At 38.4% G+C, this 19524-nt stretch overlaps 1 protein-coding gene across 4 annotated transcripts in view; it reads left to right on the top strand.

Annotated features, from left to right (window-relative positions):
* OPA1 (OPA1 mitochondrial dynamin like GTPase) overlaps window positions 1–19524 on the top strand; it is a 77895-nt gene that overhangs the window by 43007 nt on the left and 15364 nt on the right. For all 4 annotated transcript variants that reach the window (XM_058662103.1, XM_058662104.1, XM_058662102.1 and 1 more), the window contains 7 exons: window positions 330–482; window positions 1690–1798; window positions 2248–2327; window positions 4497–4637; window positions 7410–7526; window positions 9712–9805; window positions 13074–13184. In XM_058662103.1, the coding sequence (XP_058518086.1) occupies window positions 330–482; window positions 1690–1798; window positions 2248–2327; window positions 4497–4637; window positions 7410–7526; window positions 9712–9805; window positions 13074–13184 (805 nt within the window). The remainder of the gene's footprint in view (window positions 1–329; window positions 483–1689; window positions 1799–2247; window positions 2328–4496; window positions 4638–7409; window positions 7527–9711; window positions 9806–13073; window positions 13185–19524) is intronic.

The following is a 19524-nucleotide window of genomic DNA, read 5'->3' as shown; positions in this document are numbered from 1 at the left end:
CTCAAGAAGGCACTGTCACGTAGGAATGCGGATGTAGCTGAGGAGAAGCTGGGAGTGAAGATTGTTACAAGAAGTCTCCTGGCTTTTAAATGCTGCAACAGTGGTGTTTGTTTTTTTAAACACTGTGCATGTCTGACAAAACATGTCAGGAGGCCACGTCTGTCCCACCAGCGCCCCGTGTGAGACCTTTCGGTCATAGTGCATATACTTAGTGCTCTTCGTTATATGGTTTGTGATAAGCTGATTTATTGAATCTGTTTAGCTTGAATTCATGTACTACTTTCCATATGTGTAGCATACACATAGCTTTTTATCTTAAATGATTTTAGGTTGCTTGGGAGACTTTACAAGAAGAATTTTCTCGCTTTATGACAGAACCCAAAGGCAAAGAGCATGATGACATATTTGATAAACTCAAAGAAGCTGTTAAGGAAGAAAGTATTAAGCGCCACAAGTGGAATGACTTTGCAGAAGACAGCTTGGTATGTTGTCTTGTATTTGTATATAAGTGTCATATTTTTTTATACAGTTTCTTAAGTTGATACTTTTTCATAAAATTGGTGTAATTTTGTAAAATACATACTGAATTTAAAATAATGCAGAATGAGATTAATGGTCTGTAATCGACATTTTACCATTTCTCTTCCTAACATTCACTATACCTTTCCTGGCTTTTATTTCAGAAAAAAAAACATTCAGAGTTTTCAGATTGTCACCTGGTAGGCATTTCATGGACCTTAGATAGGTGTTTCTAATGTTACCTACCATCTGTGGTAATGAAAGGAACTAGATGCATCAAATGTTAGTCTCCTAAAATTGTAACACTAATCACCCTGTTTTGAATGCTCACTGTGTGTGTCAGAACTCCTGCTAAGTGTTGTGCAAGCATTTCTGATTTCATTTCTAAACCGTTCTGTTACTGTCATCGGCAGCTGGGATTCAGGCCTTGCCCTGTGACTACAGAGCCTGGCTTCCGACCACCCATAACATGATACATCTTTTGTTCTGTAGAGATTTCTCACCAGCATAAAACCAAACCTTTCTTAAGTACCTGCTTTGTTCAAAGACTGTTGAATGACAGGATTGAACAGTTTTCTAGGAAAATACCTCTCTCACTGCAGGCTGATTGTAATTAACATTTTCCTTTGAATGAATATTTGTCTTCATGTTTTAAAACCATATGTTCTTTAATGTTTTAAAATTGGCTTTCTGGTGGGTTGATGTCATTTTCATTCATTTGGAAACCATTTTCAATTGTAGTGAATAATATGATGACCTATACCTTTTATGCGTCTGTCCTATTTTTCATTGCTATTAACAATGACACAATGGTTATTAACTTTTTCTCCTTTTTTCAGAATGTTAATGCATAAGTATAAATTATTAATCCCTGAAAATTAGGGTTTGGGGTGTTGGATTTTTATGGAGAAAGATGTGTGAAATTCCCCCACCTCCACACTCTCCTCTGCTTAATTTAAGATAGGGGACAATATCCATTGTTTAATTTTTAGGCAGAAAACCAGCAAATCAACAGGCAAAATTTAACTTCTGTACTTTTATGGGAGATGTTCTTTTAGGCTGTTGTAGATACCTTGATTATTTTAGATATTAACGAAGCTGTTGTTTTAAATAAAGTTGTGAAAGTGATGAGAAAAATGAGATTATCTTTTTCTTTCCTTGTTTTTGCAGAGAGTTATTCAACACAATGCTTTAGAAGATCGCTCCATATCTGATAAGCAGCAGTGGGATGCAGCCATTTCTTTTATGGAAGAAGCGCTGCAGGCTCGTCTGCAGGACAGTAAGCACCGCCGTGGGCTGCAGGACTCTGGGGATTCTCACTGCTGAGGCAGTCATCTAATGGGATCAATAATTGCAAAAGTATAATTAGCATTTCCAAATCTTTGTCATTAATAATGTGCAAAAAGTAGTAGAGCATTGTTTTTGAGCTTGTTCAGTCAGCTACTCTGTAACTGCTTAAAAGAGCCGATAGATGGGACACATGATGCTTATATTACTCAATTTTTTAAAAAGTCATAGTTCAGACTATTTTAGTATTTTTATAAGCATTTGTACTTTTCGTGGATTCTAAGCACATGTAATTAAACCCTTATATATGGTCTTAGTTTTTTTAATTACAACTAACTTCGTATTGATAAAGCAACATGGAAGTGAAAAACATGAATTACAATTTAGGTATTTGGGAAATGATAAAATTCTGGATAAATAACTGTTTAAAAACTTTTCTAGCTGAAAATGCAATTGAAAACATGGTTGGTCCAGATTGGAAAAAGAGGTGGTTGTACTGGAAGAATCGGACCCAAGAACAGGTAAAAGCGAAGGCATTCTGTCAGTGCTGTGATGCTGCGGTTTTGTTCATCTTAATTCAGATGCTGAAACCGAGTGTTTGCCAAGCTCGTGGAGTCCTGAGAATTTCCACTGTTTTATATTAACCTTTCTAAAAGTTAATGACCAAAAAGAATACAGGAGAAAGTTATTTTTTTTTCTTAAGTGAAATAGTTCATATTAAAAGAAATGGGAAGATGAAATGTAATCCTTTGCCTCATTACTGTGCTCATTGCAATTCTCTAATTTGAAGTAAGAAAAAAGGTATAAGCAGGAAAAATGACTAGCTTCCAGGTGATTTGGCAGTGAATACAGTTGGGACAAAATTCTTTTGATTTTTTTTCTTGCCTTACATTTTCTTATCTGGCTTTTTCACTTGAAGACTATTTATTTAGCATTTTTTATTCCTGTTGTCACAAAACAAGTATAGAAATTGAGACACAAGTAGGATTGTAAATTTCAGTTTGTAAATAAACTCGTGATGAAAATTTGGAAAACATGGAATGATAAAGTTGAGTATTTTACAACTCCCCAACACTCACCACCACCTGTTTTGACTCTGACCATATTCTTTTATTTTTAAAATCAGGTTTATGGCACTGCCACCTTCTTAACATTCATTCTTCTAATGAAGGAGTCAAAATAGAATATGTACTAAAAATACTGAAATGAATGAAGTAATAAAAAAGGGATGACATCCAGTCCACTTTTTGTTTTGTTTTGTTTTGTATTTGTTTGTTCTTGCATTCATGTAATTGAATGAAGAAAGCCAAGAAGTGGAAAAATTAATGAGACAAGATAAAGAGAATGAACAATTACTTCTCTATATTTTTGCTTTCAAGTACAGTTACTTAAATTATGGAGTCAGAGTCCTTATTTTCCCTAGTTTTTGTTTCATAAGCTAGCAGATATGTCTGAAATTTTCTCAAAATAGAAAAGACAGTCTTCCTCTTTTGTCATGATTTAAAGTCATTAAGAGACTGAAGACCTGAAGAGGGACAGTTAGAGATGGACTGTGGCTGTGTTCTGGAAGTGTTACGCGGGCAGCCTGAGAGAAGGCATTCTGTTAGCAAAGCATTTCTGTGGAATCTGTCCGATTTTCTGACTTTGGGACAAGAAGAAACATCAGTTAGAAAGCTGGTGAAATGCAGATAAACTCAAGGCAGAAAGTGTCTAGCTCAGTGAAGTTAGGCCTAATGAGCCTTTGCAAATTGGCTCAGATACTGGAGGTAAATGTGCTCCAGCGAAACACTCAAAAAGAAATGATGTCCAATGTCTAGGAGATCGTCTCAAGAGAAGCAAAGTAGTTAGTTTTAAAACCAGTGCACAGAGTCCATAAGCCTAGAAGAATCTGGAAACTTCTGAGAAGAGCCCCTCCCTGCTGGGTGTCAGGGCAACAGATCTAAGTCCCAGGCAGGTTACACAAAGAAAACGTCACTTGGAGTGGAGGAGAGACATGAAAACTGTGGGTTGGCGAGGTATGAATTTATCTATGTATGCTTTTTGTTTTTTACTTCCAATGACAGCCTCATGTCCACTCTCCTTCTCTAACCTGAATGACTCCCACTTCCAGCTGAAAACCACTGGGCTGGACCTCGCACCTGAAGGTTAGGAGGGCAGACAGAGTCTAGGAGAGCTGGAGAGTAACTTCCGGTCTCGCATTGCCAGTTTGGGTAGCTGTGTTCCATCTGTCTTTTTAGAGTGACTGGATTTGACAGGAAAAGAAAGTTAAGATTATTCTGTGTTGAGAATGATAAGTCCTGTATTAAAAATGAAAGCTATTTTGTGCTTTTTTGTTACTTTCCTCCTGGTTTTCTAGGGGGAAAAAAATCCTTGCCTTTGAAAAAAAAATTTTTTTGGTCTGAATTAAACTAGTGGAGACCTAGGACGGTGCTACAACTTCAAGAGTGAAACATTTCAGAAAAAACAAAATGACACAAAGGGGCTGAGTTTCTTTCTGCTCTCCTGAGAGAAGTAGTTCTGTATTCATAGGCCAGCTACTTATGTTCATAAACCAAGGAATTGCGTTCTTTTCTTGTTGGGATTAAGTGTCTGTAATGTGTGAGATTGCATAGTTATTAAAACTGGGAGTGTGGTAACAAGTGCCAAATCATGGGCCATATAAGCACAGTCTTCTTTTCAACTTTTTTAAGTGTGTCCACAATGAAACCAAGAATGAATTGGAAAAAATGCTGAAATGCAATGAGGAGCACCCAGCGTATCTTGCCAGTGATGAAATAACTACGGTCCGAAAGAACCTTGAATCCCGAGGAGTGGCAGTGGATCCAGGCTTGGTAATGAATGAGTGTTGTGAAAAGCAGGATTTCACTTCCATCATCTTTACTTCTTGCAGCAAAATATTATTACTCTTAGTGGATTATTTGGGTATTTAACTTTGGTCATTTGAATAGTAGCTGACAGTAAATTTTTGAGTGAAGAATGGAAATTTTATTCTCAATGTTGCTATGTTAAGGGTATCACTTTAACTTATAAAAGGGGAAATTGGGGCTTAAAAAGTGAATTTTCTTGGACAAGTTAAGTATTTATTGCAGAAGAAAATGAAGTTTGCCCAGACCTTGCACTGCATCTTACTATTCCAAATAGCAAGGCTGAATTTCTGCTCACATGTGCTTATGAGTGGAAGAAATTTAGATAAGTATGAGTAACTTTTCATTAAATTGGGAATATCTTAGAGTTCTGTCTTGTCTTCCTCACTTACAGTAAAGTTAAACATAGCCTACATTTTAGGCTATGTTTTGCTTTTCTTCATGATGCTTATTTACAACAGATTTTTTTTTTTAAATTTCAAGCCTACACTCACTCCTATTTAACATGATATGAGGATTCAAGCCCTCATTTTATGAATGAAATCCAGTTTGAAAAGTAAATGTCACTAAGATAGATAGATAGATAGATAGATAGATAGATAGATAGATAGATAGATAGATAGATAATTCTTGGCCATACATCTATTCTTATATTCTTTGAAAGATTATCTACTAGATATGTTTCTAAATTAAGGAATAAATATACTTAAATTCCACCAGAGAGCTAACTCAACAGTTAAAGCTGTTATATTTCTAACATTGCTTATAAACTGAACATGAAATTTTTATGTTATTTTAGGGCCCAGCACAGTAGCATAGTAGCTAAAGTCCTCATCTTGCACGCACCAGGATCCCATATGGACGCCGGTTCCCAGTGGCCCTGCTTCCCATCCAACTCCCTGCTTGTGGCCTGGGAAAGCAGTTGAAGATGGCTCAAAACCTTGGTACCCTGCACCCGTGTGGGAGACCTGGAAGAGGTTCTGGGCTCCTGCCTTCAGATCGACGCAGCTGTGGCCATTGTGGCCACTTGGGGAGTAATCAATGGACGGTAGATCTTCCTCTCTGTATATCTGACTTTCCAATAAAAATAAAATAAATCTTTTTTTTTAAGTTCTTTTTATTTGAAAGGCAGATTTTTACAGAGAGGAGAGACAAGAAGGTCTTCCATCCACTGACTCACCCTCCAAAAGGTTATACTGGCCGAAGCTGAGCTGATCTGAAGCTGGGAGCCAGAAGCCTCTTCCCAGTCTCCCACTTGGGAGTAGGGACCCACGGTCTTGGGCCATCCTGTGGTGCTTCCACAGGCCACAAAGAGAGGTGGATCAGAAGTAGAGCAGCTGGAGCATGAACTAGTACCCATATGGAATGCCAACAGTTGCAGGCAAAGGATTAGCTTGCCATGCCAAAGCAGCCCCAAACATGAAATTTTTAATGTAACATAGGTGTAAATTTATCTACATTGTTCCTAGCTCTTGATACTTTTAGTGATTATACATTGTGTTGGTTAGTACAATAGGAAGATTTTTGTCTTGGAAGTAAAATGGAAGAAGTTAGTGACTTGATTTTTGCCATGGGAGAGGTCAACCTGTATTTTAGGATGCATATTAACTATATCTTTATTACTCTACAAGAACAAGAAAAATCTGTTTTTTTAAAGTAATACTTTGTCTGGCACCCTTTGCAAAATTCTAAAATAAGCAACAAAATACCATGATAAGGATATCAGATAGAGAGGGTGTTAAGAGATGTGTTTTCTAGTACAGTCCAGTACATGAGCTAGTAATACTACCTTTGAGTAGTTGATTTAATGTCTCTGAGCCTTAGTTTTGGCATATGTCAGATGGTATGATGATATTTATTCCATTTTTTCATGTGATTGTGTTCAAAAAAGAGAATTGGTGTGATTGAACATTGAATAGAAACATAGTATTAAAGCAGTGGGGCTAACATTGCTATGGCTGCGGTGATGTTTAATATTAAGAAAGGAAGACCAGGTGTTTTGCTAACAGTGATTCAGATAACATGCTTTCAATTCATGTTAGAGCATTTGGGTTCAAGTCCCAGCTCCTTTTCTGATTCCACTTTCCTGCTGATGTAGCACCCTTGGAGACAACAGGTGGTAACAGAAATATTTGGGTTCCTACCACCGTGTGGGTGACACAGAATAAATTCTAGTCTTCTGTATTTGGTCTGGCCCATTCCCAGTTATTGTAGGCATTTAAGGAGTTGAGGAGTGAATCAACAGATGGAAACTGTTCTATCCCTGCCCTTTAAATGAAACAAAAGTATTAAAGAAAAACAGGAATATCTTATTTATGTTTAAATATATAATCACCAGAAAGAAGATAATGTTTGGCCGGTGATTATGGTCTGAGACTACTTCCAAGCATGAATTCTTTCCTTAATCAAGATTTTCAATCTGATTTGTTCTGTAATAGACTCACCTCAAACTAGGAGATGGTAATCCCCCACTCTATATAATAGCCTACAAGATAATTGCTTGGATATAACATTTTTTTGAAAAAAATGCTCAATTTTGAAGTGCATAAACTAATAGGAAGTCAGAATAATAGTAAATCAAATCTGTCTTGAAAAAATGTTTAACACTGGTAGAATAACAATACAACATTGCTGTTGCTTCTAATTAACTTTTATAAAAAATGTAGAAACGTCTCAGTATGGTGGATCAACAAGAAAAATAGACACTAACATTTTCTTTGTTTTCTTCTCTTGTTTGAGATTAAGGATACTTGGCATCAAGTTTATAGAAGACATTTCTTAAAATCAGCCCTAAACCATTGTAACCTTTGTCGAAGAGGCTTTTATTATTATCAGAGGCATTTTGTCGACTCTGAGGTAAGCACTACAAAAACAGATATGTTTTAGCAATAGTTGGTAAAAGATGTTGGCTTTAAACTTAATTTTATATCCTGTGATCATCTAAAAAAAGTGTATCCTTTAAAATGATTAACCTATTTTTTCAAAGATACTTGTCCTTTTGGTAGTAACTGCTCTTACATACATGTCAGACTCAGCACCTGTAAGAATGTGTTTGTGTCTAAATGTAAAAAATAAAAATATGTAAAAGGAAGTAAAATCTCCTGGCCTAGAAACTAATTTTAGTTAGCATCTTGTGTCTCCATATAACATAACCAAACATTTCATGATGAAAATCATCCCACACAACATTGAAACTTGTTTCAAATTAAATAATTCTTTTTTAAATGTATTTATTTGAAAGAGTCACAGAGACAGAGATCTTCCATCTGCTGGTTCACTCTGCAGTTGGTCACAGTGGTTAGGTTTGAGTCAACCAAAAGCCAGGAGCCAGGAGCTTCTTCCAGATTTCCTGTGTGAGTGGCAGCGGCCCAAGTGCTTGGGCTGTCTTCACTGCTTTCCCAAACCTTTGGCAGGGGTGCTGAAGCAGAAGTGGGGCAGCTAGGTCTGGAACCGTATGTATGGGTAACGGCATCACAGTTCTCACCCTGACGTAATTCTTGAAAAGAACCATGCAACATTGTTATGCTGGACTGTTTTAAATGATGTCACTTTTTACAGAGTAACCCCTAGGGGGCAGCAGATTGCTGTATTTGAGCATTTTGTTACAGGCAAAGAATGCTTTACCTTCGGGAAAAAAAACTTGTAATCAGCAGTCGAAAAATCCCTAAAATACTTTTGTTTCCATAAGCATAAAAGAAATTTGTATTTAAATTCATCTATGCAAAAAAAACTGCATAACTTAAATTGTTGAAAATTCTTTGTATAGAATATTCTTTAAAATAAACGCATGAGGGATGGACATTTGGTGCACTGGTTAGGATGCCACTGGGCTGTCTGCGTCCCGTCAGAGTTATACATCCCCAGCTCCAGGACAAGACTGATGTGCGCCCTGTGCAGCAACAAGCGACAGCTTCGGTAGCTGCTTCTGCCCCCCAGCTGAGACACACGAGTTGAGTTCTTGCCTTGTGGCTTTGGCCTGGCCCAGTCCTGTCTGTCACAGCGTTCGTGGGAGTGAACCAGTGGATGAGACTTCCTTCTATCTCACTGTCTATCAAAACAAATAAAAAATATTTAGAAATAATTATATTTTAAATATCAATTTGTTTTCTTATATAACTGAATTAGAAAGCACACACTCCAAAGTGGTTCACCTGGGTACAATACTAAAATAACCATGGTTGTTAACTGATACTAAGTATGAACTGAGGGAATACTTTAGAATGCTCATAGAAAATGGGATCAGAAGATTATTTTGGTTGCAGAACATATTGTGACATCTGTATGCGTGTAGTTCACAGACAGTGCATATCACAAAACTGGGATGCACTGATTTAAAGTATTTTTTACACTAAGATAAACTGATTTATTCTTCATAAACTTTTGAAGTCCTTGCATATGCCATGAATTTCTGTTTATCTATAATTTAATGAAATTCTATACTTTCCAACTTTATTTGCTGGAATCAAAGCAAATCCACCAGCAGTCATTTGGCTCAGTGACTCAAAAGCCACTTGTAACTCCTGCTTCTGTTATCAGAGTTCATGGCTTCAAGGCTTGCCTTCTCCTCTGATTCCAGCTTGCTGCCAGTGTGCACCGTGGGAGGCAGGAGGTGACGGCTCAAGTTCTTGGATCCCTGCCACCCTCGTGGGAAACTCAGATTGACTTCCAGGATTCTAGCTTTGTTCTGCCCATCTCTAGCTGTTGTAGGCATTTAAGAAATAAACTAGACCATGAAAGATTTCTGTGTGTGTGTGTCCCCGTCTCTGCTTTTCAAATAAATGAAAATAAATTCTATATTTAAAAAAGAAGCTATGTAGATGTGGAGCAGATAGAACAGAATATAGTAAAAACAGGCAGAATTTTGTGAATATCCAGAAAAGAACCCTCCACTTGTAACTGTAGGATTGTATGTATTAGAATATGTAATAATGTATATGAAAGCTTAGGATATAGGTACTAACTTTGATGCTTATATGTATGTAAACACTTAGTTCTCACTTATAAATTTTCTGCTGGTAATCTGACTTATTTAATATTTCAGTTGGAATGCAATGATGTGGTCCTGTTTTGGCGAATACAGCGCATGCTTGCTATTACTGCCAATACTCTGAGGCAGCAACTTACAAACACTGAAGGTAAGCCACAGTGGTTACTGCTTTCTAATTTTGGCATTAAAACAGTAGTAGCATCCGTCTTTATTAGGAGGACCACAGTACTTCATTAAAACTAGATTTGTTAAGAAAATCAAAAATTCTAATTTGCCCTTAAAGTATTAATTAAAAACACTCAGTAAGAGTTAAAACATACCAAGAGTCTCTCTTCATTATACAAAAGCTCCATCAGTAATGGACTGTTTGTAAATCTAGACTTCTACTTGTTAGAGAGTTTGGCAAGGTAGCAGGGCACAAACTAAATGAACATAAATTGATGGCCTTAGTGTTCACAACTCTATATCTGAGAAAGAAATTGTAAGAACATTCCCCATTAAAAGAACCTTAAAGAGCTAGGGATAAGCCTAACCAAAGACACGAGCAATCTCTACTTCAAAAATTGCAAAATATTGGGCACAGCGCCATGGCCTAGCACCTAAAGTCCTTGCCTTAAATGCACCGGGATCCTATATGGTCGTGGTTCTAATCCCGGCAGCTCCACTTCCCATCCAGCTCCCTGCTTGTGGCCTGGGAAAGCAGTTGAGGATGGCCCAAAGCCTTGGGGCCCTGTACCCGTGTGAGAGACCTGGAAGAGTTCCTGGCTCCCAGCTTCGGATTAGCACAGTACCGGCCGTTGCGGTCACTTGGGGAGAGAATTATCGGGCAGAAGATCTTTCTCTCTGTCTCTCCTTCTCTCTGTATATCTGACTTTGCAATAAAAATAGATACATTTTTTAAAAATTGCACAATATTAAAGAAATAGAAGATGACATTAAAAGATGGAGAACTTTACTGTGCATGTGGATCAGTAGAATCAACATTATCAAAATGCCCATATTACCAAAATTGATCTAGATTAAGTGCAATCCTAATAAAAATATCCCGGGCCCGGCGGTGTGGCCTAGCAGCTAAAGTCCTCGCCTTGAAAGCCCCGGGATCCCATATGGGCGCCAGTTCTAATCCCAGCAGCTCCACTTCCCATCCAGCTCCCTGCTTGTGGCCTGGGAAAGCAGTCAAGGACGGCCCAAAGCATTGGGACCCTGCACCCGCGTGGGAGACCTGGAAGAGGTTCCAGGTTCCGGGCTTCGGATTGGCGCGCATCGGCCCGTTGCGGCTCACTTGGGGAGTGAAACATCGGACGGAAGATCTTCCTCTCTGTCTTTCCTCCTCTGTGTATATCTGGCTGTAATAAAAAAAAAATGAATAAATCTTTAAAAAAATAAATAAATAAATAAAAATTAAAAAAATCCCCACAACATTCTTCTCACAGCTAGAAAAGATAATGCAAAAATCATCTGAAACACAAGAGACCATGAATAGCTAAAGCTATCTTAAACAATAAAAGAAAAGCTGAAAGAATCACAATTCCAGATTTCAAGGGCAGTAATAATCAAAGTGTCTGATACTGGTACAAAAACAAAATAAGATCATTGAAACAGAATAGATACCACAGCAATAAGCCCACACGTGTACAGCCAACTCATCTTCGACAAGAGAACCAAAAATAACCCAGGCAGGAAGATTAGTCTCTTCAGCAACTGGTCCTGGGAAAATTGGATCTGCATATGTAGAAATATGAAACAAGATCCCTACCTTTCACCTTATTCAAAAAATCAGCTCTAAATGGATCAAGAAACTAAATCTCTCCAGACAACATCAAATTACTGGAAGCAAATACAGGGAACACTCTACAAGACACAGGCAAAGACACCAAAGGTACAGGAAAGACACCAAAGGTACAGGAAGTTGAAGTCAAAATAAACAAATGGGAATACTTGGAACTAAGAAGCTTCTTTACAGGAGAGGAAATGATCAAAACAAGGAGGCAGCTGACAGAGTGGGAGAACATCTTTGCACACTCCACAATAGATAGGGGACCGATATCCAGGATCTATATACAAAGAGCTTCAAGACCTCAACAACAGCAAGGCAAACAACACTGTTTAAAAATAGGCAAAGGAAATGAGCAGGCATTTTCAAAAGAATAAATTTCAATGACTAATAGACATAAAAAAAATGTTCAGGCTCTGTAGCTGTTAGGAAAGTACAGATAAAACCACATTGAGATTATGTCTAACTCCAATGAGAATGGCTTACATTCAGAAATCAACAAACAACTGATGGCAAGGATATGGTAGAAAAGGTTCCCTGCTAGTGGAAGGTAGGCTAGTGCAGCCACTATAGAAGTCAGTATAGAGAGTGCTAAGACAATTGATCTACCATGGGCCACAGCTATTCCACTCCTGAGAACATATCCAATTGAAATGAAATCTGCATAGGAGAAAGCGACCTGCAACCCTGTATTTGTCTTCACCGTAGTGAAGACATGCAGACAATGCAGATGTCTGTCAGTAGATGAGTGGGTAAAGACACGTACGTCTACTTCATGGAATACTACTCAGCCATGAAAAGAGTTAAATCCTACGATTTACAACAAAATGGTCCCAACTGGAGACCATTATGCTTACTGAAATGAATGAGTCCCCAAGTAATAAATATCATGTCCTAGGTGATACAAGCAGGCTTTTTTTGCAAAATTCAAAATACATATGTCCTTATAGATGAACTGTATAATGGAGACTAGCATACTGGGAATTGAAGCTATGTTGTAGTACACATCTCTACTCCCAAATAAAAGTAGGACTCCCAATAAATCATGTCTATACCTTTACAGTATGAGTCTAGATTTCCTTACCTTATCTATATGTAGCATGATACATTTAAATAGCAAAATGTTAAACTAAGGTACCATACTACTGTGATAATATGGAGGGAAACAGGAGAAGGGAGTATGGAGAGAAGAGGAAAGAACCCTATAACTGGAAAATTGTATCATGGAAAATAATAAATATGCTTGAATAATAAAATAAAGTACATCAACATGGAAATTTTTTTTTTAAATCTAGACTTTCATTAAAGTATTTTTAATTAAGAATATGTGGTTCTCTGAGATGAGGTGTAAGTTTCATGCTGATAAAAATATTCTGTAATGCCAGAAATTCTATAATTATGACAATTATAAACCTCATAGATCTGATATCATGAGAAAACATAAAGGCGTACTATCCAAGGGAAAGTACTTCAAGAGGATCTTGGAAAAGGGGAAAATAAAAAATAAGTTTATTTTGGTACAGAATAGTTGAAATCTAAGCTTTCTGTAATACATTTTTCATGACTGTTTGAAGAGCACTCCTATAGTTAGTTATGTAGCATTTCCTAAGACTCCTCAAATATCTTTACTTACTTTAAACAGTTAGACGACTAGAGAAAAACGTTAAAGAGGTATTGGAAGATTTTGCTGAAGACAGTGAAAAGAAGGTTAAATTGCTTACTGGTAAACGTGTTCAACTGGCCGAAGACCTCAGTAAGTAGTCCCCTGTGCCCTGCACCTCCCCACCCGTCTGCCCTCCCCGTGTCCATGTGCTTATCCATTCAAACAAACTACAGAACAGTTATCTACAAAGAACAAAGCGTTGGTTTCTGACTTGCAGTCCTGTCACTTCCATGTACCTTACTGTTTATATCTTGGATAAAATTTTTTCCAACGAATGTAATGTAGTCACCAAAAACAGAATGTTAACAATGGTACTTCGCTGTATCTTAATCTCTCACCCCAGTGTCCCAGTGTTGTCTGCCTATAACCCAGCTTCCTTTTCTTGGAAAATGCTATTTATAAATCAGGATGTAAGATCTAGATATATTCATTGTTACTGGAATATTAGTGCTCTCAGGCCCTCTAGTAAAAAGAACCACAGAATTAATGTTCTGTGTATTTATGTATAAATGTGCATATGTATATATACATGTTTGTTCAATCATATGTATATATTATATTGAAACCCCCGAGTTGATTTTGATACTTCCAGTTTTAGTCCAAGGGTGTAATACTGGTATTCTTAATTTGCATATTTGTAACTACCTTTTCTGTTGGTGAGATACCTGGCTCTTGATGTGATGAATTTACTTACTCTGATTAGTACTTCTGTATGTGACCAAACCTTGTCACTGTCCCCTCACTGTGGAAATTTCACCAAGTTCAGACTCTCAGTGTCACACAGCAGGCTACCGTCAGAGTTCCTAACCCTGAGTGGACACGCTTTTCACTGGCTTATTAGGAGAGTTGGTTCCACAACCGATTGGAAGTCTCTGGCTCATAATTTCATGCTGAATTAGTACTATTATAGGAAGAGGTATGTCATTCCCTTGATATATACAAGTGTATTTCTTTTATACACTCAGGATGTGATTTTCAGATAGTGAAATATTTAAATGAATTTTACTACAATATACATTTTTATTGGTTGAAAAATCTCTTTTCATGTTTGGTATTAAACCTTGTATAATCCATCGCTGTCCACTCCTACTTGGCTTATTTAAAGAAAGAGTATTACCAACTCAGATATGTACACTGTCAAAGATTTACCGCATCGGCACATACGAACGTATGGTGGTGTTAATGTACCAGATAATGTCCTTGGAAGGAACTGTCTCACCGGTGACGCAGCTTCATCAGTCACACCAAAGGCAACTAACCATGACTTTGTCCCCCGGTTGAAAAGGAGTCTTGAGTGCCTTTTCCTTTCTGCTGTCCCTAATGTGATACTGGGAAATATGGTCATGGATGCTTTCAGTTACTACTGTGCTATATAAGTACATAAATGTACTGTATGGGTACATTTTCCATTAGAATATGGTGTGTTTGCTCATAGAGTTTGGAGAAAAAGGGAATCAGGCAGCTTTACTACAGTTTCAGAATAGTAGACAGTAGAGTGGTTAAGGGATTGTTAAAATTCTGGTGCATTCATACGTTTGCCAGTCTTAAACTTGCCCTGTTTTAAGTCACTGTCATTGCTTTGGAGGTTCACTAACTGCTGTCCGTTAAGATGAGCACCTAAGAAACAGTATGTTGTTCTGTTCTAATCTAGAGAAGATATATTTTAAAGGTAGATTCCATAGCTGGAGCAGGGTGAGCCTGGGGCATCTTAGATTTTAGAAAGGAAGAACATGTCAACAGGACAGAGGCTATCTTTTTTTTTTTTTTTTAAGATTTTGTTTTTATTGGAAAAGCAGATGTATAGAGAGAGACAGAAAGGAAGATCTTCCATCCAATGTTTCACTCCCCAAGCAGCCACAATGGCTGGCACTGAGCCAATCCAAAGCCAGGAGCTTCTTCTAGGTCTCACACGCAGGTACAGGGTCTCAAAGCTTTGGGCCATCCTCGACTGCTTTTCCAGGCCACAAGCAGGGAGCTGGATGGGAAGTGGAGCTGCTGGGACTAGAACCGGCATCCATATGGAATCCTGGCGCATTCAAAGTGAGGACCTTAACCGCTGCGCTATCACGCCAGGCCCGAAGGAGGCTATCTTCAAGAGTCTCCAACTGACCAAACCTGAGAACATCTGCACATCAAATAAATAATGGCAGGAAAAGCATTTGGTCCCACTTGGAGATACCGTTATCCCGTGTTGGAGTGCCTATGTTACAGTCCTGGCGTTGGTTCCCGTTCCAGCTTCCTGCCGATGCACTCCCTGGAAGATTGCAGGTAATGGCTCAAGTTTTTGAGTCCTTGCCACCATGTGAGGGACAGAGGGAATACTCAGCTCCTGGCTTCAGCCTGGCCCAATCCCAACTACTGGGGCCATTTGGACAGTAAGCCACCACTTTGAAGCTCTGCTTCTCATGTTCTCTCTGCGTTTCCAATAAAAAATAATAATAATAAATTTCAAACATTTAAATACGTCATGATGCTAACATTGTTATTCACTGAGTAAAATAGGAATCCATGAGTTGGTGATTATATACACAAGTAAATAAATGTAGTAACTGTGGATGGAATATTTATATAATCAAAAAATATTCACAAGAAGAGAGAAAGGAGAACTTTATGCTGGAGAAGTCTGGGAATCATCGCATTAAGTGGGCAAAGTTAATGTTACAAGTTACTATCCTATCAAAACTATGTTCCACCTTATAGAATTCAAGTAGAAAAATGTAGTGTCACCTCTAGAATATTATTACCAAAGGTTTGTGTCACAGAGCCAGCACTGTGACAGAACAAGTTACGCTGCCGGCATCCTATATTGTGCACCTTTTCAAGCACCAACTGCTCCACTTCCAGCTTCTTATTGATGCACCCAGGAAAGCATCAGGAGGTAGTTCAAGTCCCTGGGACCTTGCCACACACCTGAGGGACCCAGATTGAGTCCCTGGCCCTGATTTCAGCCTGACCCAACCCTGGCTCCTGTGGCCGTTTGGCAGGTGAACCAGCAGATGGAAAGAACTATTTTCTCTCTCCTACTCTTAATTCTGCCTTTCAAGTAAATAAAATTACTTTTATTAAATAAAGATCTATACCTTAAGTTCAGTCAAAACAATACATCAGAGAAGCCCAGATCAAGTCACCATCTACAAAAGAACTGTCCCGTAGTCATCTATTGAGTGGTTCACTCCCAGATAACCATAATGGCAGGGCTAGGCCAAACCAAATTGATGCCGGAAGCAGAAACTGCTTCTCTGTCTCCCACATGGGTGGTGGGGGCCCCCAGCACTTGGGCCATCTTTCACTGCTTTTCCCAGACGTGAAGCTGGTTTGGAAGTGGAACAGCCAGGACTTGAACAAGTGTCCATATGGGAGCCTGCACCACAGGTGGTGGCTCTACCTGCTTCGTCACAATGCTGGCTGCCAAATAATTCAAGAAGTTTATGTATCTGTTTATATACAGTGTCAACTTGGATTAACTCTAATCAGGTATCCATTGTAACTTTTTTTATTGAACTAAATCAAAGAGTTTTTTGAAGATTTGTTTATTTTTATTGAAAAGTCAGATTTACAGAGAGAAGGAGAGACACAGAGAAAGATCTTCCATCTGCTGGTTCACTCCCCAAGTGGCCCAAATGGCCATAGCTGAGGCGATCCAAAGGCAGGAGGAGCCAGGAGCTTCTTCTAGGTCTCCCACTTGAGTGCAGAGTCCCAAAGCTTTGGGCCATCTTCAAATGCTTTCCCAGGCCACAGGCAGGGAGCTGGATGGGAAGTGGAGAACCAGGATATAAACCAGCACCCATATGGGATCCCAGCACATGCAAGGTGAGGACTTAAGCCACTAGGCTACCGTACCATGCCTGAAGTAAAGAGTTCTTTCTAGGGCCCCGCACAGTGGCCTAGTGGCTAAAGTCCTCGCCTTGAACACACCAGGATCCCATATGGGCTCCGGTTCTAATCCCAGCAGCCCCGCTTCCCATCCAGCTCCCTGCTTGTGGCCGGGGAAAGCAGTCTAGGTCGACTCAAAGCCTTGGGGCTCTACACCCACATGGGAGACATGAAGAAGCTCCTGGCTCCTTGCTTCGGATCAGCATAGCTCTGGCCATTGCCATCACTTGGGAAATGAATCATCAGATGGAATATCTTCCTCTCTGTCTCTCTCTCTCTCTCTCTCTCTCTCTCTCTCCATATATATATATATATATATATATATATATATATATATATATATATCTGACTTTGCAATAAAAATAAATCTTTAAAAAAGAAGAAAGTTCTTTCTATTGTAATTTACTGTATGATTTATAGAATTTATTTTGTATTTGTTATCATAGAAGACAAGTGAAAAATACTAACATCTCATAGACTTTTGCTGTAATTTGTTCCCTGGCTCGTTCTGAGATATCTCTGTTGTGTTGCTTGGGAGTTTGAACTTGAGCTTTTTTTTTTCTTAACTGTTGTTCATTAGGATGCATAGTATACTTACCATTTTCTATGCGTATAATTAGAAACTCACTGATACCCAAGAATAAAAGGTTCACTAGTAGTCATTTAAGATGTTCTTGCTAAGGTTTAAGGAATTTATTCCTCCTTGTTTTAAAATACATTTTTTTATTTTTGTATTAAAACTTGACATTTTAATAAATACTTGAATACTTTTTGTATGCCGGATATACCGTTAAATGCTTTCCTCTTTAACTTGTTTCTCCTGAACCTAGGTGTAGTTGTTTTTCTCATTTTACAAATGAAGAAATAGGAGCTAAATCTTTAGAAATACAATTACATGAAATTGTTCTTTATTTTGGGAGGTGTCCTTCACAGCTGGGTCAGAAAGACACTATTAGTGATGCTGGTGATATTCATTGGCATTCTGGTTACTTCCTGCAATATGAGAAATATTGAAATTCAAACTTTTAAACTATGTGAAAACTGTGACCAAGCATCTCATGAAGGAACATTTGTAACATTAAAGTAGATAAAATCACCAAACAGATGAAAGGAAGTTCATTTTGTCTTTATGAGTTTTAAACATGTCTCCAGATATACTGTCAGATTCCACCACAGTGAAGTATATCTAGTTACCCAGAACTGAGAGATTTTCAGTATTGTGTCCACCCTCAGAGTCCTAAGTTTAGCTGTTACAACTACAACCGTGAAATCCTTTATGAGAGCTGAAAATATACGCCAGTGAAATCTGAGTAAATTCATAGCAACATTTGATTTGGCAGCAAAATCTGAACAGTGGCGAATTCCTTTACTTGGGCTACCGTTGTGCAGATTTATTTTAGTGGTGTAGTTTGATATTCTTAATATTAAAAACCAGTTAGCTTAACTAGGCTCATAAATTAGAATTTTCCAATATCTCTGGCCTTTTCTCTTCCTGCAGTTCATTTGCTCTGCTGACTGCCTACACGAGGTGGCAACAGCTGGCCTTTTTAGCAGAGCTCAGAGGGATTAGGGAGAGTTGCCCACAGCCGCGGCGTGCTCGGCCTCTTGTCTCTGTTGGCCATCCTTTATTGTTTGATGCCTGAGCATCTCCCAGACAGCAAGCAATTGTTTCTGGAAACGTAAAGTTTGTTTCTGTGGGAGTGTACAATGCCATGGGGGCTTGTCTTTGTGTCGCTTCGCTTTCCCAGTCTGCTCTTACCCTCTGTCCTGGGCCTTCTCTGGATGTTTAGAAAGCAGCAGTGTTACAGCCTTTATGTCTTCGTCTGCATGATATTCAGTTTTAATTCTAAAACTCAAAAGTACAGACTATACCTAGAAGTTTTTTCTTCTGAGTTGCCAGATTTCGATAATGAAGATCATTTTTTAAATGAAACCTTTATTCATAATTAATACTAGCCATTTGACAAAAACAGATATATTTGTAGATTTTTTTTTAATTGTAATGAAGAAAGGAGCCACAACAGAATGCCAGTTTAAATAGCTAAGATTAGAAGCTACACATACCATAGCTACTTGACTCTGAGAAGATTCTTTTACAGACTCAAAAAAAATTTTTTTTAAGATTTATTTTATTTGTTTGAAATGTAGGAGCATCTGCTGATTCACTCCCCAGATGCAAAAGTCAGAGCTGGACCAGGCCAAAACCAGAAGCCAACAGCTTCCCCTGGGCCGCCTAGTGCATGCAAAGACCCGAACAGCCCGTCTCCTGCTGCTTTTTCCAGGCATGTGGGACAGGCAGGACATGAACTAACTTCCATATTTTATTGCTTTGCAGGCAGAGCATTCTACCTCCACCCTGGCCCCTCTAAAACATAATCCTAATTTAAAGTTACATGAAGAATATCTTCATGCTGTGTTAAAATTAGATTTAGAAATAGTCCGGACCTAGCTAAATATATACCCTTAGTTAACCAAAATGATTTTGTTCTCGTATGTTTAGAAAGGGCTCAAGCTTCCAGACCTGCCAGATCCTTGGGGACATGATAGATTGAAAATG

This window comes from Ochotona princeps, chromosome 3 (assembly GCF_030435755.1).
Source record: "Ochotona princeps isolate mOchPri1 chromosome 3, mOchPri1.hap1, whole genome shotgun sequence".
NCBI classification, from domain to species: Eukaryota; Metazoa; Chordata; class Mammalia; order Lagomorpha; family Ochotonidae; genus Ochotona; species Ochotona princeps.
Note: the sequence above shows the minus strand (reverse complement) of the source record. Positions and strands in the feature narration are given on the sequence as shown.